Source organism: Microtus oregoni, unplaced genomic scaffold (genome assembly GCF_018167655.1).
Source record: "Microtus oregoni isolate MIOR12 unplaced genomic scaffold, Mior012 000053F_ref0000044, whole genome shotgun sequence".
Lineage (NCBI taxonomy): Eukaryota > Metazoa > Chordata > Mammalia > Rodentia > Cricetidae > Microtus > Microtus oregoni.
Window position 1 is genome coordinate 8,587,853 of NW_024543829.1, and position 26,268 is coordinate 8,614,120.

General features: G+C 44.6%; 1 protein-coding gene across 1 annotated transcript; it reads left to right on the plus strand.

Annotated features, from left to right (window-relative positions):
* The first annotated feature begins 93 nt into the window (after positions 1-93).
* Slc25a32 (solute carrier family 25 member 32) lies at positions 94-23,671 on the plus strand. The gene is made up of 7 exons (XM_041637726.1): positions 94-460; positions 14,281-14,431; positions 16,073-16,158; positions 18,059-18,219; positions 20,138-20,251; positions 20,521-20,666; positions 22,656-23,671. The coding sequence occupies exons 1-7, from the start codon at positions 304-306 to the stop codon at positions 22,792-22,794; spliced, it is 954 nt and encodes a 317-aa protein (XP_041493660.1). The 5' UTR covers positions 94-303; the 3' UTR covers positions 22,795-23,671.
* Positions 23,672-26,268: the final 2,597 nt, after the last annotated feature.

The following is a 26,268-nucleotide window of genomic DNA, read 5'->3' on the forward strand; positions in this document are numbered from 1 at the left end:
GGACCCCGCGGCGTTCCGTAGTCGCTCCGTCCCGGGGCTGAAGGCGGTCCTTCAGCGGTCGCTCGCGTGACGTCAAGGGTGGGCGGGCGCTGGCAGCTGTGGGCGTGACCGAGGGGGCTCGGCTCTTACTCGGTTCTCCTTGCCGGTTTCGCCCGCGTGTGTCCCGGGCTCCGGTCCCGGAAGTGGGCTTGCGTCCTGCCTTCCTGGCCCCGGGCCTCCGCGACTGTCGCCACGGTGGCGGCCACTACATCTCGTCCTACGTCGGCGGCGCTCGGCGCCGTCGTGCCGGCAAACCCCGAGCCTATGACAGGCCAGGGCCAGTCGACGGCCGCCGGGTCCGCGGCGTGGAGCACGGTGTTCCGCCACGTCCGGTATGAGAACCTGGTGGCTGGCGTGAGCGGCGGGGTCTTGTCCAACCTGGCGCTGCACCCGCTGGACCTGGTGAAGATCCGCTTCGCTGGTAAGAGCCGGCCCAACGCCCCGGGAGGCTTCCTTCGCTGTCAGCCCCAGAGAGCCTCTAAACACCCAGAAGAGACGTCGGTCTCCCCAGCCTCCGTACTGCAAGGAGCGCCCCGAAAATGATGCTTTGTACCCGCGTTACCCGGAGCTAGAGTCTAGGCAGGGAGGCCCGGCTAATGTACCTGGGCCCTGCCTTCCCTGAGTCCCGTTACCCTAAGGGATAGGAAAAGTGCGTGAAGTTTGAGAGGAGAGAGAGTGTCGCTTTGACCCTCCTGCGTCATTCACTCTTGGGGGTAGTTTGAAGTCTTAGGGCAGCCACGTGTTTGGTTGTGTAAAGTCAAACGAAAGTGCAAGTCCTTGAGCTAGAGTATAGTCCTCCCGAAGAGTAAGCTCTGAGTTTGGGATAAAAATATTCTTGAAGGTGTCTTTAGTTTGGAGTGTTTGTAGTATGCATTATCCAGTAAAAGAAAGAGGGGCTGCTCCACTCCAGATAACGGTATTCAAGTGTGAATTAAGCATATGGAAATCATCATGGCATTTTATGAATTAACGCCAAGCTGAATTCCAAAGGTGATCTTTGGTAACTATTTAGAAACGATTTTCTGTTAGTTTAATTATTACAAGCCAAATTCTTCCTGGAAAAATCAAATCTTTAGAAATGGCTTTAGTAAAGCTGAGCGGTGGTGGCTCACGCCTTTAATCCCAACACTCGGGAGGCAGAGGCAAGCGGATCTCTGTGAGTTCTAGGTCAGCCTGGTCTACAAGAGCTAGTTCCAGGACCGGAACCAAAAGCTACGGAGAAACCCTGTCTCGAAAATTCAAAAAAAAAAAAAAAAGAAAAAAAGAAAAAAAAGAAAAAGAAAGAAAGAAATGGCTTTAGTATAATATTCTAATCTTATTCAGTTTACTTGATGTGTGTCTGCTTCAACAACGGTATCCAAGCTACGGAAGTATCAGCAGTTTCTCGCTGCTGTCAGGGAAGTTAAAAATCTCAATTAGCCTAAGTTATAAAGTTATAAAATCAAGAACGAAGTAGAATAAATCCAAAGGCAAAATAGGAGTACAAATAGGACCATATTTAAAGAAAATCGGGGCTGAAGCGATGGCTTAGCATTCCCGCAGGACCACGCAGGATTCCCAGCACCCACCCTGAGCAGGTGGCTCATAACTGCCCGCAGCTCCAGCTCCAGGGCACGCCAACCTCTGTCCTCTGCCAGCACCTGCACTCACCTGAGTACCTGCACAGGGACACATACAGTTAATTTAAAATAATAAAGGTAAATAGTTAAAAACGGAACACAGGTGACTCACATGTAAAGGTTCCGTAACTGTTGAAGGTCTCAACAGGAATACTTTTTTTTTTTTTTTTTTTTTTGGTTTTTTCGAGACAGGGTTTCTCTGTAGCTTTGGAGCCTGTCCTGGAACTAGCTCTGTAGACCAGGCTGGTCTCGAACTCACAGAGATCCTCCTGCCTCTGCCTCCTGAGTGCTGGGATTAAAGGCGTGCGCCACCATCGCCCGGCCAGGATTACTATTTTAGCAGCCAGAGAGGAGACAAGAAGACATTCTATGGCGGAAAATAGGTGCTCCCTGTGCAGTGTATCCTAGATACCACAGAGATATGTAATTCCATGGAGTTTGATATGCTTAAGTGTAATAAATACAACCATTGACAAGTAGCTTTCATTGAACATTTACTAGGAATTCATTATGCCTTTCTCCAGATGATGGAAGGAGTTGAGTGAGTTGCCCAGGTCACAGATTGCAAATACGAATCTGAGATTCGAATTCAGCAAGTTCACTATAATGCTGTCCTGCCCTTAACTACCCTCCAGAATAACTCTGAATCCCTCCTTACAGTGGCTTCTCGAGGTCTGGGTCTTGGTGTCGGTCTCGTGCAGCCTCCTGAGGAACAGAGAGGAGCTGAGATTTTTATTTTGGAATAGGGCTGACCTCGCTGCTGTTTAGAAAGTCCTACGAAGCAGACCAGGCCCAGGGAAAGGGAGTGCTTGGTAACAGAGAAGGTTCTTTATCGGAAGTGAGAAGAGCATTGGACACTTGTAGAGCAGATAAGGTGGTTGGTGATAGAATAAGGAATTAAGATTAGATAGTAGCCCCCAATTGAAGTCCTTCCCACATCAAAGCAGGCCTGCTTAGTAACACCTGCAGCTCCAGTGGTGACAGAGACGTTTCGGAAGATGAACGTGGAAGTTGAGCCATCCACAGGTTTCTGTCGCTGTGGTAAACACCATGACCGAAAGCACCTGGGGAGGAAAGGGTTACTCTTGCAGCCTCATAGTCCATCATCCAGGAAGTCAGGGCATAATTCAAGGCTATAACCTGGAGGAGGAGCTGATGCAGAGGCTCTGGAGGGGTGCTGCTTACTGGTTGTTTCTCATGGCTTGCTCAGCCTGCTTTCTTATACAGCTCAAGACGACCTGCGACAGGAATGCAGGGAAGGTGGCATCCCCACCTCCACTGTTATCAAGAAAATATCCTACAGAGTTGTCTACAGGTGTTCTAATGAAGGCATTTTCTCATTGAGGGTTCTCTTTCCAAATAACTAGCAGTGTCAGGTTGACATAAAACTAACCAGTGTACTCATCAACAGGCATTAGTACTGAATACTTCCTAGAGTTTGTGGTTTCTTGTCATTAAGCCCACTTAATAAAATTACAGTCTAGCAATGAGGAGCACTGCTGTAAAACCAAACAATTCACTGACTCTGGGGCCAACTGGAGCTCCTGTTGTCCCTGCAGTGTTAAAAGGGCAGAAGTGTTACGTAAGGAAGGTGAAGGACTAGTTGAGTTTCACATGGGAAGAGCGCTCCAGCTGTGAGTTGGTCCTAAGGTCAGGCAGGCATGGGTTGAGTGGAAGTCACAGAGATGCAGAATTTGGCCTGGCAAGGCGGTGGCACTCTTCAGTGAAACTCACAGTGTCACAGTGGCTGGGACATGCTGGTTGAAAGGGGGAGAAATGGATGAGCCCAGTGGTGGATGCTTAGCTGGGCACCCGCAAGTGTTGAGCTCAATGCCAGAATCACAAAAAAAGAGTAGAATTTAGTCATCCATGTAAAACTAGTTAGGAAATTTATTAATGAAGAGAAATAGGTTCTTCAGTTGTGACCAAGAAGAGGAGGGGTAAAACTAAGGGACAGCACCTGAAACAGTTTGTACTGAGGTGGTAGGGTTGCAGCTTTTAAAGCCAGTGTGCTTACTGATAGTCTTCAGGAATGATTCTAACATGAATGTCTTTTGTCTCAGCTCCTGCCGTATACCAACTCTTTTCTTCAGTTCTGTCTTCTGTCTTTCAGTGTTACCACTGGGATCACTGCTTTTATGGAATTTCTCCAGTCATTTAGACTAAAACTCGCTGTCTGTAAAGCAACTTCTGTTTGACATTAGGGAGATCCTCATTCAGGTCTTCATCTTGATTGTCTCTTGTTTTCACTGCCTTCAAATTCATTCTACTTTAGGGCACCACCATCTTTTTTTTTTTTTAACACATTGTATATAATGAAATTCTTTACTTTGCAAGTAGGGTAACTATTATGTTTTTTCTTTTGTTTGTTTGGTTGGTTGGTTTGATTTAGTTTGGTATTTCAAGATAGATTTGGTTTCTCTGTATAACAGTCTTGGCTGTCCTGGAACTCTCTGGCCATAAGCTCAGAGATCAGCCTTCCTCTGCCTTCCCAGTGCTGGGATTAAAGGCCTGTGCCACCATGCCCATCTGTTTTGTTTACTTTTTTTTTTAATTAGGAAAGGAAACGAGAAAGCAATAGTGTTTCTCCAAACAAGTATGTGATTATTTTACACATAATTGGACACAGATTTGAGAAAGATAATGCCTTGAGATCATAGCCAAACTTTTTAAAAATTAATCTGTTTATTTATTTATTCTGTAGTTAGGTGAGCTGCAACAAAACGCCACTAGCAGACAGAACAGCTTAAGCATCACAGAGATTGTTCCCTTGGGGGCCTGGGGGCTGGAAGTCTAGGACAAGGTGCTGGTGGGATTGGCTTCTAGTGAGAACCTCTCCTTGGCTTGCGGGTAGCCTTTTAATCTTCATCCCCTGGAAGGCCGGCTTCAGGTGCTGTCATTGAGAATGGGGCTTTCCGTGAGCTCTGGAGTTACACAGTTCACCCAGCAACTCCCAGCCCAACATTCCTGCCACCAGATTGCCAGGTATGGTGCACCGCACTTGTGTTTGCTGTTCAGCTATCTAGCTGAAAGCCTTCCCGCCCTTCTAGAGACAAGCACCTGGTCTTCCTTACCTTTAATCCACACAGTTACTACTAGATTAGCTTCTCAGAACAGTAAAGCAAGTCTTGGTCTGTACCTTTGGAAAACACAGGTGCTCTGTTTGCCTTTTGTCTCACAACTAAGCTGTGAGCTTATTACCAAGAGAAATATGGAAAGATGCCCAGTATATATATATTATATACTGGGCATCTTTATATATATATATGTGTGTGTATGTATGTATGTATACAGAATGAGAGATACAGACCCCAAAGGGCACATCAGAAACATGCATGCTACAACATACTTCTCAGAAGCAGATTTCCCTGCTGCCCAAATGTTAGTATTGTGTGTAAATTTACAAACTTTAGGAAATAGATGATATTATGCCCTCTTTACAAAGGAGAGCACTGAAGCCCAGAGCGGGTGTGACCGTGTAGCTAATAAAGGAAACTGGATACCCACCCAGGTTCATACACAGCCCAGTGCGCTTTACTCTCAACTCAGTGTAACATCGGCAGGTTAGTGGTGAAAGAACCTGACTCTTCACCTTTGCTTGGCTCTTGTAAACAGTAATGGTTCTTCCTTGCCAGGCCCTGTTCCAGCAGGTGAGGGACAGCAAAATTGGGCATGCTTACATGTAAAAGACAATAGTGTGAGCTTTTTGGAAGGTACTTTCACTGTGTATTTTTAAATTTACATTTACACACTTTGACCCCTGTGAGTTCCCCTTCTAATGGCCGATGATAAAGAAGTAATAAGAATCCACACAAATTGCTTTACAGAATATCCTTTAGCGAATTCACGCCTTTAATCTCAGCCTTGAGAGGCAGAGGCAGGCGGAGCTCTGAGTTCGAGCCTAGCCTGATCTACAGAGCAAGTTCCAGGACTACACAGAGAAACCCTGTCTCGGATGAGCAGCTCAGCAGAAGGAACAGGGTGGGCACATGAAAGAGAGGTGGGAGAGAAGGATGGCATAGAAACAGTATGATGACATACATGTAAAATCGCCGTGATGAAGCCCGTTTCTCTACATGCTAACCCTAAAGCAGTGATGTGAACGATGAGAAAGGATAGAACGGCTGTGAGATGGGCAGCAGTCAGGTTTTATCAATCTCTTATTTGGGGAAATCTGATAACAAGGGGAAATACTTGTACTCTGGAGAACAAAGGACCTTGCAAAACTCTATAAAATAAAATTGTTACTTGTATTCTAGATTTTTATAATATGGAACGTGGTTTTATAATTTGGTATCATTTGCATGATGTGGAATGTTCTCTGTTATTGAAAATACTTAATATCCTGCTTCCAGGATTAAGCGACTTTTTTTGTTTTTTTTTTTGTTTTTTGTTTTTCAAGACAGGGTTTCTCTGTAGCTTTGGTGCCTGTCCTAGAAGTAGCTCTTGTAGATCAGGCTGGCCTCGAACTCCCAGAGATCCGCCTGCCTCTGCCTCCCGAGTGCTGGGGTTAAAGGCGTGCGCCACCACCACCCGGCATTAAGCGACTTTTTAAAAAAATAAAGCAATTGTATACTGCATTGTTCCATATTGTTTTCCTACAGCTTGCACACAGTCCTGTTAAGCATCCCTCATCCCCCCCCAAACTATCCTATTCAATGTATTTTTCATTTCCTACAGAAGCAGAATAAACATTAATGCCAAATTTAGCCAGGCATAGTGGCGCTCTACACGTAAATACTACTGCTGCTTAAAGCCAGACGGTGGCATTTTCTAAGATGTGGGCAGGTCCGGGAGAGCTTTATGTAGAATAGAAAGATAAAAGGGCCTTTCAGTTTTGTTTTGTTTTTTTAAGATTGTTTAATTAAAAGGAAACAAGAGGGGTGGTGAGTGGTCCCCAAGAGGACTGTAGCGAGCAGAGCTGCGGGGACCCAGGATAAGAACAGTCTGGGAAAGGATGAGGAAACTAGTTCAGTTTTAGAAAACAACGTTCAAGGGAAATACTTTGGTCTTTTCTGTTCTGTCTGTATATGTGGTGGTAAAGAGGGAACGTCCAGCCATAGGCTGTCCTGCTTCCAGACCCGTTCTCCAAGGGAACGTCCAGCTGTAGGCTGCCCTTCCCTGCTCCCCTCAGATCTTGCTGGCATTCTTGATAGGATTGAATCTGCTGACTAGTTTGATTTGTTTAGTAGTATTTTTATTTTATTTTATGTGTATGTACCGTTTGAGTGCCTGATGCCCACAGAGTTCACAAGAGACTGTCATCTCCCCTGGAACTGAGTTAGAGGTGGTTGTGAGCTACCATTGGGTGCTGAGAATCACACCCAGGTCCTCTACAAGAACAACAAGTACTCCAAACCACTGAGCAATCTCTCTATCCCCCAAGTAATATTTGTAAACATTTGAGTTCATAATCTTGAGTATCTGTGACAAACTGAAAGACCCTCTGGATACCCCCCCCTCCCAGAACCCGCAGCTGGCCTGCTCCCATGAGAACATCCTGTTCGCTTAAGACCCTCAGGACCCTCTCAGGACCTGCAGCTAGCCGGCTCTCATGAGAACATCCCGTTTGCTTAGGGAAACAGGATGCCTATAGTCAGCACATGTGCCCAACTTAGAATATCAGTAATTCACAGAAGAGACAACTCCCCCTATAAAAGATCCCAGCTTGGCTGCTGTAACGTCATTTCACAAAGCTTTTGACGAACGACTGTAAGTGCAGAGTAAGGTCAGGGTCCCTGGCTGCAAAACAGGATATTTATATCCATAGATTCGGACAGGACATCAATTAACAGGATGTCTGTTCCCATACATCTGTGCTGGGAAAAGGAAAAACCCCCTGTGCCCCTTGCCCCATTCCAACTGACCACTAACAATGCATTTGCTTCTGTAATCTGCTTCTGCTGCCCTCTTTCCTATAAAAAGACCTTCCCCCAGTCTGCAGGCGCGCTTGTCTTCCGAAAGACTAAGTCGCCCTAGGTACCTGTGTACTTAAGTACTTAATAAAGCCTCTTGCTATTTGCATCCGAAGAGTGACTCGCTGCTCCTTGGGAGGGTCTCCTCAGCCTGAAAGACTGCCCAGCACTGGGGTCTTTCATTTGGAGGTCCCACCGAGATCTGGAGACCCCTGCCCAGGGATCACCGACCCACCACCGGGAGGTAAGCTGGCCAGCGATTGTTTCCCCTGAATATCAGTGTTTCAGTGTATCCGTGTTTCGGTGTTTCTGTGTTTGCGCTTGCGACTGACTCTGTACTAGTTGGCTGACTAGATCTGTATCGGGCGGACCGCGGAGGAGCCGACGGGCTCTCACTCCCGACCGCAGCCCTGGGAGACGTCTCAGAGGCATCTGGGGGCCGGATGTGGTGCCTGGCCCATCGGTAACTCTGTGAATCCTTACCGAATAGGATTGTTCGGGGCACCCCCACAGTCCGAAGGGTACGTGATTCTTCTGGGAGACGAGGAATCCGGATCCTCAGAGTCTCCGTCTGAAATTTTGCTTTCGGCATTATGCCGAAACCGCGCCCGCGCATCTGTATTGTCTGTGTATTTTTGTGCTTAATATGTTCTTTGTTTTGTATATCTGTTTGTACTCGAGTCTAAATCTGGTACCATGGGGCAGTAAGTAACCATCTCTTTGACCCTAACTCTAGGAAAATCCAAAAGAAATGCAGACAGTCTGCCCTTCCTTTACTTCTCTAGGCTCTGCTGCTGAACTGCCCTGCTTGCTGTCGCGAGGGGGGAGGGAACAGGACTGTGATCTCCTGAGGCACAGCCTGGAGCCAGGCCTAGGCGGGGCAACTGGCTCCAGCTCTGAGCAAACCTCTCAGCAGGACGCAGGGCGGGGCATGGCAGCAACCCTGGCCCGAGTCAGAGAAGGGGGCAGCCGTGGCCCCCCCTGAAATCCCTGTGCTGAAAATGACGTCCTCCCTTGCTGACCTGAAGTCCACCAGCACCGCACGGGAGGACTGGGGGAGGAGGGCTGCCTTAGACAGTCCAAGGTGTTCCCTCCCCCTACAGCCAATGCAAAGGCCTTCCCAGCTGCTACTGGCAGTGTGAGGGCTAAGAGGAACTGAGTGGACCAATCCTGACCTCACAAGTTCCCTGGAGGGAATGCCTCCTGGGGCCTCTGGAATCCCATTCAGAGAAAAGCTGCTAGATTGCTGTGAGTATAGAGATGGGATGTGGGAAGCTTGTGCTATACAACTAGGAGCTCACTGTGGACAGAGCTGAGGCTGAAGCCAGGTCCTGGGAGGATCCCCAGTGGGGTTCCCTGTGGAGAAGGCTTGTTTTCCTTAGAAAATAAGGTGCTAAAGACTGAATGGCAGCCCCCATCTGCAAATGCCATGTAAAACCTTGTACTAAAGATCTGTGGCCCTTGCCCAGGGGAAATAGCTGGTGCTAGCGCCAGGGTCACAGAACTAAGCCTGGGAACCTGCAGTAGGCTATTTCTCTGGGGTCGGATACCCTATTAAAAAGCAAAGGTCCCCTAAAGAACCTGGACCTTTCCATTTTGGCAGTAGGGCAAGAGATTGCAAGTAAATTTCCCTGTGGCTGTTGATAAATGATAAGTGTGGATTCAGGAGTAGTAGCTAATGGAATAAGCTGACATTAAAAGGGCCTGCCAGCCCTAATAACATCTGTCTTCTGGGGATGCTCTATACCAGTCATCATGTGCTGCATCCAGGTAAAAGCCTCTGGTTTAAAAATTGGGAAAATTAAATTAAGTCACTTTAAAATAATATGCTTGTGATAAAAAAAAAAAAACTACTATGCAGTGTGTCTAGAAGAAAAGTAAATTCCCAGTTCTGTTTAGATGGATGCAGGACTACACTGTCTTCAAGAACTATTGCTGTAGAAGGCCTGGCACAGGGCCGGGGCCATATGAACAGCCCAGCTGAGCTTCTAAGCCAGCCCATGTTTAGATCTGAATTTAACACTTGTCTGCTCACAATGCTTGTGATAAGGTGGGGGCCCTGAGTTGCCCCACAAGACAAAGATCTGCTAAAGCCTCTCACCCCACTACAATGGCAAAGGGGGTGTTACTAAATGATGAGGTTGAGTTAAAATGGTCCTTTTGACTCTTTATAATGTTTATGGCTATTAAAAAAAAAAAAACATGGCGAAGATTCTCATTTATTATTAATATAAAAAAGGTGCATTTTGAGTTGTTTTCAGATTCTGTCAATGATAATATAAAGGATGTCGCTAAGTTTTTAAGGTAATATGTTATCTAATTTTGAAAGTCCACCATGCTAATGTTCAAAGTAGCTGTAAGCATAAATTGTCAAATGATATTTTTAATCTTGGTCAGTTTTACAAGAATAAGATAAAATCTCAAAATTGTTTAATTTGCATTTCCCTGATGATTAAGGATGTTATATTTAAACAAATTTTAAATATCTTTCAGTCACTTCAAGTTCATTTGTTGAGAATTTACAGTTTTGGTCTGTGACGTAATTGTACTAAAATATTTGTTTTTATGAGGATTAAGTTCCTAAGTTCCTTATATGTCTCATGATACCTCCCCATTCTACAGGTTGATATTACGTTCTGTTGATTATATCCTTTGCTAAAATAAATTTTAAACTTTTTTCCTTCTATAAAAGGTTCAATATTGTTGGTTTTATGTTAAGGTCTTTAATTTGTTTGGATTTCAGTTTTGTGCATAGAGAAAAATATGGACCTATCTTCATTCTTCTAAAGGGAGAAACTGACAGTCAAAATGCTGGGCTCATGGCAAATCTCAGGCGGGGGCTGCAAGGCACCCCACTAATTCGGCTGAGATAAGAGAGGTTCTCCAGGGGCCAGTTAAAATCTGTGTTCCTTAAATGATTAATGAAAGTTTACAGGCATTTTACCCAACCTCTGAAGGTCAGCAGACAGCAGTAGCCACAAGAGAGAGAGAGAGAGAGGGGGGAAGCAAAAGAAAGATAGGACTCAGACAGATTAGGAGCCTGGGCAACAGAAGATCAAAGACAGATAAAGAGGGACACTGGAACTGAGTAAAGAATACAAACTGGACACCTTACGAACTATAAATTTGGGAAAAAGACAAATAAATGACTCGTTCCTCCCTGGTCACTTCTGAATGTATGACCAAAGCCTTTTGTTGACCAAACGAGGGACTTTTGCTTTCGCTGCTGTTTTCAGTTCTGCAGGAGACACAGGCTGCTTGTCTGCCTCTGTCTCTACCACGCCCTCCTCACCAGGACGACCACCTCTCCTGCCTTCACTGCTGAAGAAATCCTCACCTCCTAGCAACTGCCTTGGTGCTGTGCTTGCTCTAAAGCCTGCATGAGCCCTGACTGCTCACTCTACAGTCTTGCTCCCCTCACCCATGTCAGACTGCGATACAGCAGTCACCATGCTACCACAGGTGCCCTCCTGTGCCAGACTACTGCTCCTGTGCTGGGCTGACGTCGATGGACTATGGATCCTACCAGCATCTGCCTAAAGGACAGGCGAATGGCAAAATGGCAGGCTAAGCTGTGCCAGGCAGAGCCGAAAATGAGGGTGAAGCTTGCCAGGGGTACAAGGCTGGCGGTCCGAGCTAAGCAGGTACAGAAGACCGAAGGTAAGCGGAAGGCGGGGGCAACATTGGTGGACAGGAAGCAAATGATCTGGGCCAGTAGCCTCCCCTCAGGGATGGCGGCCCGACCAGAACGCTGAACTTGTGGCTTTGATACAAGCTCTACAGATGGCAGAAGGAACGTCTATACTAACAGCAGGTATGCTTTTGCCCTCACCTATATATATATATATAAAGCAATATATAGACAAAAAGGACTGTTGACATCTGCGGAAATTTTGAGCCTCCAGGAGGCCACGCATTTGCCAAAGAAGATAGCCATCATACATTGACCAAGATTGAGACACCCAATGTAATGGCTAAGAAGATCAGAAAAAAATCATCCTAAGGTTTGGGATGGCCAAGATAATCATGTCCCATAATAGGCCTGCCTTTGTTGCCCAGGTAAGTTAGGGTGTGGCCAGGACATTGGGAATCAATTGGAACTTAAGCTTACCAACCCCAAAGCTCAGGTCAGATAAATAGGATAAGTAAGATTCTAAAAAACAAATTGATATAATTGGCCCTGGAGACCAGCAAAAATGACTGGACAGACCTCCCTCCCTCCTGTCCTGTTCTGGGTTCAAAACACCCCGGCATCGTTGCCACTAGCTCTGTTGCCTGGCTAGTTAGCTGCTGCTCATGTATCTGCTGACAATGGTTGACCTTGATGATGGAATCCTGAGCTCAAGGCTTGCACAGGGCAGGCACATCTGCTGTAAGATGGGCTTACATCACCTTCAAGGCTCTTCTTTCCTAAAGTCAGAAACCCACAGGGCTCTGCTCATTTTTAATGTCTTTTAAAGCATAATATCAGACAGCAGAAGCAAAAGACAATTCTGTTCTGTTCCTCCTTTGTGTGTCTGGGACCTATTGACAGGAATTATTTAGTACAGTTTGAGACTTTTCCAGATCAGACCGTTTTGTGCAGATAACTGCAGAGAGAAGCAAACACACCTAAAGCCTCCTTACCTCTTGACAGGTTTTGTTTTTCTACAGGAAAATCTTGTTTTAATCTATGGGGTTATAAAATGATATGGCTTTCAAAAGGTAAACAGATGTAATTTAATATATGATAAAATAGATATCAATGGGATGTTAAAACTTTTTAATGCTGTACTTACAAATGTGAAGCCTGGGTAAGGTCAGTCTCAAAAAGATATTTATGTCCCCATTGGCTGTCCTCTGGCTTTAGGGCTTTCTGTTTTGTTTTAAACATTTGTCATCCTGTATTGCATTTTCTCTCATTGTTTGTTAAAGTTCTCACAATGGACACAACCCTGTACATTTGGATAAAGCTGATGCTACGGGATGCAATGGAAACTCGTAAATGCCATGTGGTGCCAGCTGGACCGAAACTGACTTCTCCGGCACATTCTCTGGAGCTGAGGAACAACACTCCCGGTGTCTACAGCAAAAGAGATTTGTCTCCATAATACTAAACTTGCCTCTTAGGAGAAGGCATCCATGTGTTTCTTAGGGCTGAGTTAAGCTCTTTGTAGTCAATAGACTATTATTGCCACAATGTTGGGTGCTATTCTCGGGTCTACAGTGGTTCACAATGTCTACCATGTAGTTACTTTCAAGCCTCATTCAGATAATTTTGTTAAGAGCTATTCTGCACACCCTAGAGATGTTTTACTATCTTCTCCCAATACTGCTCTGTAAAGTATGAGTTATTTTGTCCCATCAGTTGTACTAGTTTTCATGTGGCTATTGTCTGAGCAAATATTTCAGAGATGGTGCTCCATGACAGGAGGGGCCTGGTTCGGTTGTTTTTAGATGCTGACCATAGTGGATTGGTTAGAAGATTCATGATCAAACTTAGAGAAAGATTAAAGCAGAGACAAAAGCTGTTTAAATCACAACAAGGATAATTTAAAGGATGATTTAATAAGTCGCCATGGTTAAAAACCTTAATTTCCACTATAGCTGGGCCCCCTACTTATTTTACTTCTCATCTTTACAATCGGCCCTTGCATTTTAAATCGCCTGGTACAATTTATAAGAGACAGGCTTTCAGTTATCCAAACCATGGTACTCTCTCAGCAATATCAGATATTAAAGCAGAATGACGTAGAGGTTTTTAAACACATGGATTTATGATTAAATCCATAAAAAAGAAAAAGGGGGAAATGAAAGACCCTCTGGACACCCCCCCCTCCCAGAACCCGCAGCTGGCCTGCTCCCATGAGAACATCCTGTTCGCTTAAGACCCTCAGGACCCTCTCAGGACCTGCAGCTAGCCGGCTCTCATGAGAACATCCCGTTTGCTTAGGGAAACAGGATGCCTATAGTCAGCACATGTGCCCAACTTAGAATATCAGTAATTCACAGAAGAGACAACTCCCCCTATAAAAGATCCCAGCTTGGCTGCTGTAACGTCATTTCACAAAGCTTTTGACGAACGACTGTAAGTGCAGAGTAAGGTCAGGGTCCCTGGCTGCAAAACAGGATATTTATATCCATAGATTCGGACAGGACATCAATTAACAGGATGTCTGTTCCCATACATCTGTGCTGGGAAAAGGAAAAACCCCCTGTGCCCCTTGCCCCATTCCAACTGACCACTAACAATGCATTTGCTTCTGTAATCTGCTTCTGCTGCCCTCTTTCCTATAAAAAGACCTTCCCCCAGTCTGCAGGCGCGCTTGTCTTCCGAAAGACTAAGTCGCCCTAGGTACCTGTGTACTTAAGTACTTAATAAAGCCTCTTGCTATTTGCATCCGAAGAGTGACTCGCTGCTCCTTGGGAGGGTCTCCTCAGCCTGAAAGACTGCCCAGCACTGGGGTCTTTCAAAACATACAAGTATTTTGGGGTTATCTAAAGGCTCCTTCCTGAAATCCTAGTGGCTTCAGTATGCTCTGGCTGAATCTGGAAGTTTACTTTGGTAAGCTGATAGATGTACTAATTTAAAATACTAACTATCCCAGAAAGAATTTCCTCTGCCTAAGATTGTTCCCGTGAACCTATTTCCTTCACAGATCTGATCGTGTGCTGTCTATGATCCACGGGGCCAGCACCTCTTCTCACCTGTGTATTCTTCCCTGCAGTGAGCGACGGCCTGGAAGTCAGACCAAAATATAAAGGGATTTTACATTGCTTGACTACCATTTGGAAAGCAGAAGGACTGCGAGGACTTTACCAAGGAGCCACCCCCAATGTGTGGGGTGCAGGTCTATCCTGGGGACTCTACTTCTTCTTGTGAGTAGATGCGGGGGGGGGAGCTTTTACATTAAAAGGAATCTCTGCTTTAATGTTTTCTGCTTGTTACCATTTTTCACATGTGTGGCTGATGAGTCATTTAATCTTTCTTTTAATTTAAAAGGGTTGGAAGGCAAAGTATTTGCTTGTTATTTCCTTCTTGCCAGCTGTTATCTGAGACATTTAACCTGGGACAGGGCTGCTGACAGGAAGATGGTGACAGGGTGAGATGGGAGAACATTCTCACAGAAGCTCTTGCTTTGGGCAGTGGTGGCGCACACCTTTAGTCCCAGCACTCGGGAGGCAGAGGCAGGCGGAACTCTGAGGTCCAGGCCAGCCTGGTCTACAAATCAAGTTCCAGGACAGCCAGGGCTACGCAGAGAAACCCTGTGGAAGGAAGAAAGGAAGGAGGGAGGGAGGGAGGGAGGAAGGAAGGAAGGAAGGAAGAAAGGAGAAAAGCAGAAAGCATTGCTTTGAAATGTATTCAGGAAAGTTGAAGTGGGCATTAAATAAGAGCCTTTTGTTTCGTTAAAGCCTCTGGGAAGCCTGCTAACTCTGTAATTTACAGTGACACTGTACAGCTTCTTCGGGAGTTGTGTGGTGCTGGGAGCATACAATACTCTGGTGCCCCCCCCCTTTTTGAGTGGGGGTTCGAGACAAGGTTTCTCTGTAGCTTTGGAGCCTGTCCTGGAACTAGTGCTGGCCTTGAATGCACTGAAATTAAAGGTGTGCGCCACCACCACCTAGCCTCTAGTGCACTTTTAACAGCCAATATAGACTAAAAAGTGGTGACTAAGTGGCCATTTATTAGTGCTTTTGTAGGTGCTGCAGTAGGAACCTGAAACTTTTCTAAGATGAATCCCACAAATTTCAATCCTTAAATTCAGTCCTTTAAGTAAACTATTTTCTTCATGTGTAAGAGATCAGTTCCAGAATGTTCCCCAAGGACTGAAGTACCATGACATGGTTGCATATTTATCCTCAGCGAGGACCCCAGAGTGTTTGAGACGGCATAGAGAAGTGATGTGGCACCCAGGGAAGTATAAAGCAGGAGGAATAGGCCTGGGAGGACCTGTAACACGGGTCACAGAGATCCCAGGTGGCACGGGGACTCAATGGCCAGATTTTGACCTGCCCCGTCGTCTTCATAGCTCATTTACCTGTCAGCTACTGCCACTGTTTGGGATAGCTCCCATTGTGCAGGTCCAGCCACCTCACTGAGTGTAAAGGAGCATGATCACAAAGCATCATGACCGCGCGGAGGAGCTTGTGCTTCTGTGAGCCTCTGGCCTGGCCACTGTGTCTCAGTCACTGTTGTATTGCTCTGGAGAGGCAGCTCTTGTGCAGGAAAGCATTTACCTGTACCGCTCAAATGTGTAATGCTGTGTGTGTATAGATACATATATTTATACACACACATATATATACATATATACATAAATATATTTATTTTTAGGTGTATTTGTTTATGGCAGGGTATTATACTCCACTATGAGCCATTTCTGACATATCTATCCTTAAATAAGGTCTTCATTTGTGGTTGCATTATGTGTTGACTTTTTTTTTGAGGTCAGGCTTTAAAATGGACGTTTGCTTTATGACTTGTCTTCAGATTAAACTGCTTGTGTTTACAATTGTTAGTTACAATGCCATCAAATCATATAAGACGGAGGGAAGAGCTGAACAGCTGACGCCAGTAGAATACCTCATCTCTGCTGCTGAAGCTGGTAAGGCAATGGATGACATCACCTTCCAAACTTAATTTCTTAGTTGGGGGCGGGGAGCTTGAGTGAACTGTCTGAAGAGCTCTCTCTGTGGCCCAGGTTGGGCTTGTGACCTTTTGCCTCCAGGCTTGATTTTTTTTTTTTAAGCCCTCCCCATTAAACATTAGAGGCTTAAATGTGTTTTATCTAATCTTATAAAGTTAGGAGTCCCCAGACAAACATGGTTTGGGTGGGGCTAGAGAGATGGCTTAACACCTGATGAGCATTGACTGTTCTTCACAGGACCAAGAGTAGATTCCCAGCGCCCACCCTGTGGCTGAGCCATCTGTAATTGCAGTTCCAGGGCTCCAACACCATCTTCTGGCCTCTGAGAGCACTAGACACACACGTTGCACATATATACGTGCAAGAATGACACCTGTATACATAAAATTTTTTGAAAATTATTCTTAAGAGATGATTTGGATATAGTGTTTTCAAATGATGTAACCTAGGAGCTTTATTCTCTCGCTGCTGTGTGTGTGCCATCAAGGACAGACAGACCGTGAGTGTTCAGAAAGCCCATTTTCATCCTTTGCATACCTTGGTTTCTTCACGCCTACTGAGTATTTTTTTTAAAAAAAAAAAGCAAGAACCATCTGCATTTGAATACTTAGCCACATTCAGTGACTTGTGTCATGATAGAATTTGGTATTTATTTACTAAAAAAAATGTTCTCAGGACACTCAACAAACAAGAAATTTAATCAGATATATTTTTTGGCAGGGCAGGAGGTTTTCGTTTGTTTGTTTTTGTTTTGTTTTCTTTTGATAGACTCCTGTAACAAGTGCCCAAGCTGGCCTTGAAATGATCTTCCTGACTCCACCCCCCAGCTGCCAGAGTGCTACCATGCCTGTCACCAGATGAAATGTTTAGCAAAATGATCACTTCTGAAAAGATTATAAAATGTGCCTTATCAGACTGTAATGAGGGGAGGGACACAGTGACGACCTTTGAAATGGTTTGAGGAAGGTTGTGGTGATCTTGGGACTTACCCGTGCCTGCGCAGCTTGAGGAGCCACCTTCCTAAACCACAGCCTCTCCCTTTTATGTTCATCTCTAAAGGTCTAGTCTCTACCCTAGGCTCCATTGTTTAGGAGTCTGGATAACTTTGCCCTTTCCTTACAGGGAAACTGTATAACATTTTGTCTTTTAATCTACCTCTCACTGACCACGGGAGGAACTTTTTTGACCACCAAAAACAAAGTTTTCCTTTGGACTCTTGGGTGGTGTCTTAGAGACCACCACTCTCTCAGATGCAGAAATAAGATTTCATGTCTTGTTCTTTGAGAACATGCTCAATTGATTGGAATATCATTGCCCTCATTTTCTTTTTTTTTTAAATATTTATTTATTATGTATACAATATTCTGTCTGTGTGTATGCCTGCAGGCCAGAAGAGAGCACCAGACCTCATTACAGATGGTTGTGAGCCACCATGTGGTTGCTGGGAATTGAAGAGCAGGCAATGCTCTTAACCGCTGAGCCATCTCTCCAGCCCCATGCCCTCATTTTCTTAATTAAATTTAATGACCTACTTACATCCCAGTGGTTTTGTTGTTGTTTTGTTTTATTTTTGTTTTTAAGACAAGGATTCACTATGTAGCCTGGCTGTCCTGGAACTCACCATGTAAACTATGCTGTCCTTCTAACTCAGAGATCTGCCTGCCTCTGCCTCCTGAATTCTGGAATTAAAGGTGTGTGTGCCACCACACCTGGCTTTATCTCAGTTCTTGATCACCTGGGACTTCTTTATGTTATGTGCACACTGTTGAGAAGAATGTTATTTTCTAATGAACTATTCTTAGTTTGGATTAAGTGAAACGGTACCTATATGGTAATTAATCTTTCAATATTATTTTAGGAGCCATGACTCTCTGCATCACAAACCCATTATGGGTGACGAAAACTCGCCTCATGTTACAGTACGGTGGTGTTGTTAACCCCTCACAGAGACAGTATACAGGGATGTTTGATGCACTCGTGAAAATATATAAATATGAAGGTGTGCGTGGATTGTACAAGGTAACAAATTATCATGAGTGTACATTGAGTAACTGGAAATTGCAATTAATACTGGCTTTGTTTTCTTTTTGTTTTGTTTTTGAGACAAAGTCTTGCCATATAGCCCAGTCTAGCCTTCAGCTCTCAACCTTCCTATCTAAGACTATAGAATACTGAGATTATAGACAGGGGTCACCATACCGGCTTCTTTTTATTGTTCTATACATCAACTCTTTCTTTTCTGAATGGCCTATATTTGGTCCTAAAAAGAAACCAAATTTTTGCAAGAAATAATTGAGTGAGGTAGAAATTTTGTTTATGTTACTGAAATTGTACCTTAAGCTATGTATCCTCTAACTTTATGACTTTGATGTGGGAATGGTCTAAAACTTGGTCAGGGGTCCTTTTAGTGAGATCACCTTTCTTGCTGTAGCCCTGGGATGCTGTCTAACAGTCTGTGGAGAAGAGATCAGTGAGTCTTTTTTTTTTTTTTTTTTTTTTTTTTTTTGGTTTTTCGAGACAGGGTTTCTCTGTGGCTTTGGAGCCTGTCCTGGAACTAGCTCTTGTAGACCAGGCTGGCCTCGAACTCACAGAGATCCGCCTGCCTCTGCCTCCCAAGTGCTGGGATTAAAGGTGTGCGCCACCATCGCCCGGCTAGATCAGTGAGTCTTAATGGATCTTATTTTTACTTGCTGGAAATATAGCATGACTTTAACAACCAAAAGAAAAATTCATCCCCTTGCCTGTTCCCCCCCCCCCCCCCGCCCAGTCTGAATGTAGTAGATATATTTTTTGTTTTGGTTTTTAGAGACAAGGTTTCTCTGTGTAGCCCCAGCTGTCCTGGAACTTGCTCTTGAACTCACAGAGATCTGCCTGTCTCTCACTGCCCAGTGAATGTAGTATATTTCAAATTTCTTTTTAGTTGCAACAAAATCTGTTTCCAATTTTGTACCTTCCTTTTCTTGCCTTAATTTCTCTTCATGGCAGCTCCTTTTGTCTCACTGTGGGCACAGTATGTGAGAAAAGCCACTTGAGAGGGGGGAGCTTGCAGGGCTTGCAGTTTCAGGTGTTGGTCAGTGATGGTGGCGGCGGGTAGAACAGAGAGGACATGCTGGTGCTCCACTTCGTTCTTCTTTTCCGTCTACACTAGCTCCAGGTCTCCAGCTCGGGTGTGTGCACTGCAGCCACTTTCACACACACCCTGCATCTCCCCAGTCATGCGAACAGCGAAGATTAACCACCACAGCCCTTTAGACTGAAGTAAAAGTCTTCAGTTTTACTTTATTTTTCAAGAATTATGTAATAGCTTTAAATCACTTGGTCTTAATATGAAGTTATGGATTGCTTACTGATCTATAGGTGATTTTGTTTGGAATTGTATTATTCGGGTCTATATTTTCTTTCTTCTTACCCTTTTCTCCTAGAAGACTAATGTGCAGTCCTTTGAAATATCATTAGCTTTATTTAACTTGTCTTTTGCTAAATTTAACCCCTATTCAAACGCCAATTCTTGATCCTGTGGATCTTTTTCATGTTTGTAAGTATAGTACTACAGAAAAACAACCCATGAGAAAAGAAGAAGGCAGAACTGGTCTTTTTTTTTTTTTAAATCGTTTGTTTTTTTTCCTATGTGAATTTGTGTTTTGCCTGCATGTATATGTGTGTGAGTGTGCTGGGTCCCCTAGAATGGAGTTACAAACACTGTGAGCTGCCATGTGGATGCTAGGAATTAAACCCAGGTCCCCTAGAAGAGCAGTCAGTACTCTTTTAACAACTGAATCATCTCTCCAGCCCCTACAGTATTATTCTTAATACCATATATTAAAATGCCATTTATGTAAAACATGGGTGAATTTGCATAAAATAATATGAAAATACTTTAAGTATATCTTTCATTGAAAGCTGTTTGATTTTTTTTCTTCTTTATCCTTCCCTTTAGGGATTTGTCCCTGGGCTGTTTGGAACATCGCACGGCGCCCTTCAGTTTATGGCCTATGAGTGGCTGAAGTTGAAGCACAACAAACACACCAACAGACTGCCCGAAGCCCAGCTGGTAGGGGCATCCTTCTCTTTTCTGGGCACTAAATAGGTAGAAGATTTCTAAGTATGCTTGCTTTGACACTATTGCTATCATAATAAATACTCGGTCACTAATTTAACTAACAGCTAAATATTTTATAAGCTAATGGTATAAACGTTTACTAGAACTCAATATTAAATAGACCTTGTGTTAGAGGGAATAGTATTTTTTTTTATTTATTTAAATGGGTTTTTGTGTGTGATTTTGCTTGTAAATAAAACCTATTTATGGTCTCACTTTAGAGCACGGCAGAATATATCTCTATTGCTGCACTATCCAAAATCTTTGCTGTAGCAGCAACGTACCCATATCAAGTTGTGCGGGCCCGTCTCCAGGACCAGCATGTGTCCTACAGTGGTGTGATGGATGTGATCATAAAGACGTGGAGGTGAGAGCGTGCCTAGACTGTCCACTCCATATATAGAGATGGGGTGAGAGCGTGCCTAGACTGTCCACTCCGTACCTAGAGATGGGGTGAGAGCGTGCCTAGACTGTCCACTCCGTACCTAGAGATGGGGTGAGAGCGTGCCTAGACTGTCCACTCCATATATAGAGATGGGGTGAGAGCGTGCCTAGACTGTCCACTCCGTATATAGAGATGGGGTGAGAGCGTGCCTAGACTGTCCACTCCATATATAGAGATGGGGTGAGAGCGTGCCTAGACTGTCCACTCCATATATAGAGATGGGGTGAGAGCGTGCCTAGACTGTCCACTTCATATATAGAGATGGGGTGAGAGCGTGCCTAGACTGCCCACTCCATATATAGAGATGGGGTGAGAGCGTGCCTAGACTGTCCACTCCATATATAGAGATGGGGTGAGAGCGTGCCTAGACTGTCCACTCCGTACCTAGAGATGGGGTGAGAGCGTGCCTAGACTGCCCACTCCGTACCTAGAGATGGGGTGAGAGCGTGCCTAGACTGTCCACTCCATATATAGAGATGGGGTGAGAGCGTGCCTAGACTGTCCACTCCATATATAGAGATGGGGTGAGAGCGTGCCTAGACTGTCCACTCCATATATAGAGATGGGGTGAGAGCGTGCCTAGACTGCCCACTCCATATATAGAGATGGGGTGAGAGCGTGCCTAGACTGTCCACTCCATATATAGAGATGGGGTGAGAGCGTGCCTAGACTGTCCACTCCATATATAGAGATGGGGTGAGAGCGTGCCTAGACTGTCCACTCCGTACCTAGAGATGGGGTGAGAGCGTGCCTAGACTGCCCACTCCATATATAGAGATGGGGTGAGAGCGTGCCTAGGCTGTCCACTCCGTACCTAGAGATGGGGTGAGAGCGTGCCTAGGCTGTCCACTCCGTACCTAGAGATGGGGTGAGAGCGTGCCTAGACTGCCCACTCCATATATAGAGATGGGGTGAGAGCGTGCCTAGACTGTCCACTCCGTATATAGAGATGGGGTGAGAGTGTACGTAGACTTTGCACTGTATTCAAGATTTTTAGGACTGGCCAATTTGCTGTGGAAAAGACACAGTTTGCTGTGCCTACGTTCCCATTTTCTGTAAGTCACTATACACAGTGTCACTCACACCTTTCTCTGTTTGTTAAATGAAACTGCTTGGGCTCACAGAGTTGTTATAAAAACAATGAAACAGTTGTCAGTGCTTTGAAAACTTATCAGCAGAATTTAAGTCACAAAATACTTGATTGACATTGGATATAAAAAGTCAGAAAGCTAGTTAAATTTGTTTGAAAAGGCCTGTATCTGCTGCTGGCCCTTTAACTTTTACAAGTACTTGTCCCTGTAAGTAGAAGAGATAATGCATGAAAATAATTAAATGATTATAGGCCACCTTTCCTTGCATTTCCCTTTAATCACAAAAGACCTGAAGAGACTGCATTTGCACTGAGTTCACGTTAAGACACACTGTCTGATACCTGCACATTATTAGGCCTTACTCTGTTCTAGGCCTTATTCTAATGTTGTGTCACTGAGATCAGTTAGAGATTGGAGACATACTGTCTAGTCGAGGGCAGCTTCAGAGACTTCAGACTTATAATAGTCTCTTGCCTCAGCCGCCCTCCCAGGTACTAGGATTATAGGCCCGAACCACCACTCCCGACTGCCATGGGAAGCAGTCAGGGGCCTGCCTTAGATCTGCCAAACCTACAGCACCGCATCCTTGTAAACCATGTGAGTGACTCACCAAACAGACAGCACCGTCCCTTCTCTGAGGCGCCCTTCCCCTCTTCCTCCATCAGTTTATAAGTTACGTGAATGACACATGAATTATATTCCCTCAGGGCATTGTGTGCATGGCTTGTCCACACCCACGCGTGAGTAGGTGAGGCTTGTCTGCACTTTGTGTGCCCCGTGTTAATGACGTGTTGCTGGCTTGTGTCTCTTCCTCCTTTAGGAAAGAAGGCATCAGCGGATTTTACAAAGGCATTGCTCCCAATTTGATTCGAGTGACTCCAGCCTGCTGTATCACCTTTGTGGTTTATGAAAATGTCTCACATCTTTTGTGTGACCTTAGAGAAAAGAAAATAAGCTAAAAGAAGATTCCAGTGCATCTGCTTGAAGCTGCAGCAAACACAAACCTCAGAGAGTATCACAGCAGCACAGCTCATACTCAGCATCTGTCTGTACGGGAAGTCAGAGGCCTGAAAATCTCGATGTTTTCTGCTCTGTGCTTCTCCCTATATGGCTGCCGTGAGCCTGTGAGAATGCGCCAGACCCTCCCTTTCCTTGTTCGCGTGCAAGCTGTTCCGCAACTTTTGTAAATAATTGGATGAATGTTGATGTGTCTGAACTCTTGCCTGGATTGGCTTTAAAACTGACCCATGTGCAATAGCAAGGAGCTGGCCTCTTACAAGAATGACTGTATTTCAAGGGACTTACCCAAATCCAGCCCATTTTGAATGAAGATGTTTTGTTCTGAGAAGTATCTGGCACCTTTTGCTGTCCCATTGTTAATTATTTATAATGTGATTCTGGATCCCAGCCTTGGTTTTTGTCCATAAACAATATGTGGTCAGAGTGTAAAGAGTGTGGACTCAGGATCCGGTGAAGCCTCTGTGTAGCATGTGTGGTCACAAACCACTCAGCAGAAGTGCTGGGTCATCTCAGAGGGAGGGTTGCTGTGAGCTTGTGGGAACTGAGTAGACGCAAGCATTCTTTTTGTCCTCAGTTTTTAGACTTAGGGATCCATATCTCAAATAAATGATCTCTCTACATTGGTTGCTCAGATTCAGATTGAAATACAAATTACGTTCATGATCATTATTGATTTGATTTCTGTGTCATCATAGATCTCCAGGTGTAAAGGCCTACCCCAAGAGGATGCTGAAATAATACTAATTTTTCTCATAAACAACTGTCAGTGTATTAAAATCTATTTTCTTGGTAAATAAAACATTATGATCAAAGCTATATTTAAAGGATTCTTTAAAAATAAGCCTATTTTTTGTATTTGGAAATGGCATTGTTTTTAAAATAAAAATGAAAAGATAATTTATATTTACAAATAATTGTGTTTACTATAATATTTTTAGCTTTTTTAGTGTGTCTATTCAGCAGCAATGGTGCCTTTTTAAATTGTGACACACTTTAACAGGAAGCAGGTTTTCTAAATTCCTGGCATGTAACCCTTTGAGATTCAGGGACAATGAATGAATCAGTATTCCCAAGAATTCTTGGAAATTTCAATACTGTTTTATACACAATCCTAACCATATGTACACTTCCTTTGGATAGCTCACATTCTTGTTTAAAGAATAAAATACACCGAGTTTAGTAGTTTACAAAGAACTATAGCCTACAGAAATATTTAAATGGTGAAAAATATAATTTTAAATTCAAATCTCCCAACTAAGGAAGCTAGAATTTTGTTTTTGTTTGTTTATTTTTGGTTTTCAAGACAGGGTTTCTCTGTGTAGACCTGGCTGTTCTAGAACTTGCTCTTTTAGACCAAGCTGGCCTAGAACTTCCAGAGATCCGCCTGCCTCTGCCTCCCAAATGCTGGGATAAAGGCGTGCGCCATCACCACCACCCAGCTGGACTGTTTGTAAATTATGCATTTCATAGTTCTGGGTTATACTATTATTTGCATAAGATTCACCCTGATGCTTGTGTCTGTACGGGGAGATGAGCTACAGTTGATATTAAAGTTTTAGAAGTATCACGGTCATCCAAATCTCACTAAGTGTCCTAAATAAGACAGTTCTTGTCCTCTGAGAGCACGTAAGCTTGCGTAATAAATGATTGGCAGCATGTAGGCTAATACAGGGCTCTGTAAGAGCTAGTTAGTCATTCAGCAGCAACATGGAGGTACCTCTGTCAGGAGTACGGGGTAGGGATGACATAGTAAGCAAGGCAGTTGGATTCATGTGGGCAATGAATGCTTTAAAACAAACGCAACAGAGTGACGTTGCCATCACAGGAAGGACAGTGTGAGGAACAGGAGGCCCTGGAGCAGGAACTGAGTTGACTAGAGGAGAACATAATTGAAGTGAGGCCATTGCCGTGTGGTGAGAGCCCAGTTGGAGAGTCAGACAGGCTTCCAATTTTGCCTTTCTGGTTCTCTGTTTGACCTAAGTCAAACTTTTTCTCCTTTCTCCTTGAAAGTGCCTTTACCTGTAAAATGGTATTAGATCAGTCCTGTGATTCCCAAGGGGAGGCACTTAGTGACCTGGAGGAGGGAGTGCCCTAAGATCAGTCCTGTGATTCCCAAGAGGGAGACACTTAGTGACCTAGAAGAGGGAGTGCTCTAAGGAACCTGTAAGGTAAAGTTGTGCCTGGTGGCACACACCTTCAATCCCAGCATTCAGAAATCTGAGTTTGAGGCTAACCTGATCTACATACAGAGAAATAGATAGTACAACCTCTCCCCTCTCTCCCCTCTCCACTCTCTCCACTCTCTCCCCTCTCCCCTCTTCCCCCCTCTCCCCTCTCCTCTCCCCTCTCCCCTCTCCTCCTCCTCCTCCTCCTCCTCCTCCTCCTCCTCTCCTCCTCCTCCTCCTCCTCCTCTCCTCCTCCTCCTCCTCCTCCTCCTTCTCTCCTCCTCCTCCTCCTCCTCCTCCTCCCCTCCTCCTCCTTCTCCTCCTCCTCCTCCTCTCCTCCTCCTCCTCCTCCTCCTCCTCCTCCTCCTCCTCCTTCTTCTTCTTCTCTCTCTCTCTCTCTCTCTCTCTCTCTCTCTCTCAATATTTCTATTCTCTCTCTTGGTTTTTCAAGACAGGGTTTCTCTGTGTAACAGTCCTGGCTGTCCTGGAACTCATTCTAGACCAGGCTGGCCTCAAACTCACTGAGATACACCTGCCTCTGCCTCCCAGGTGTTGGGATTATATGCATGTGCCATCACTATCTGGCTGAATATTTCTATTTTAAATGGAAAATAAAATCCTGAAGATAAAAATATTTATTCACTTTGTCAGCAAAATCAAGCACTTGCAAAATGGCATGGAAGTAAATGATTTGCTTGACCTTTGTGCTGTGTTCTGAAAGTATTAGGTAACATGTAGGAACTAGGCAAGGTCTTCGGTTACTTCAAGTCTTATATTTCTGAGGGATTAAACAGAAAGCAGATGGTGGGTGCCTGTAATGAATGCACACCTATTATTAGCTTCCATTTCCCTTCCTGCTTGCAGCAACCAGAATTTCTGATGGGAACCTACGGTCTCCCTACACTCAGCTGTGTGGCTTAGGTGCACCAGCCTTCCGTGAGCTGGAGCTGGGCCCTGATCTGCAGAGCCTGTCTGCATGCACATTGATGATTAGAGTCATGATATCTGCGTGCACATCGATATTATAGTCATGATATCTGCGTGCACATCAGTGTTTATAGTCATGAGCGGCAGGTAAAACAGTCCCGTTAAAGTGGCTGAAAAAAAATGTTATTCTTAGTGTCCTAGCACAGATTCTCTCCTTTCTGCTTCAGTCATGACAGTGTATGTAACTCAGTGCTCAGGAAATCCAATGTAAAATCCTGATTGGACAAAATCACTGTCCAAAATGGAGTCAGCATCAAGATC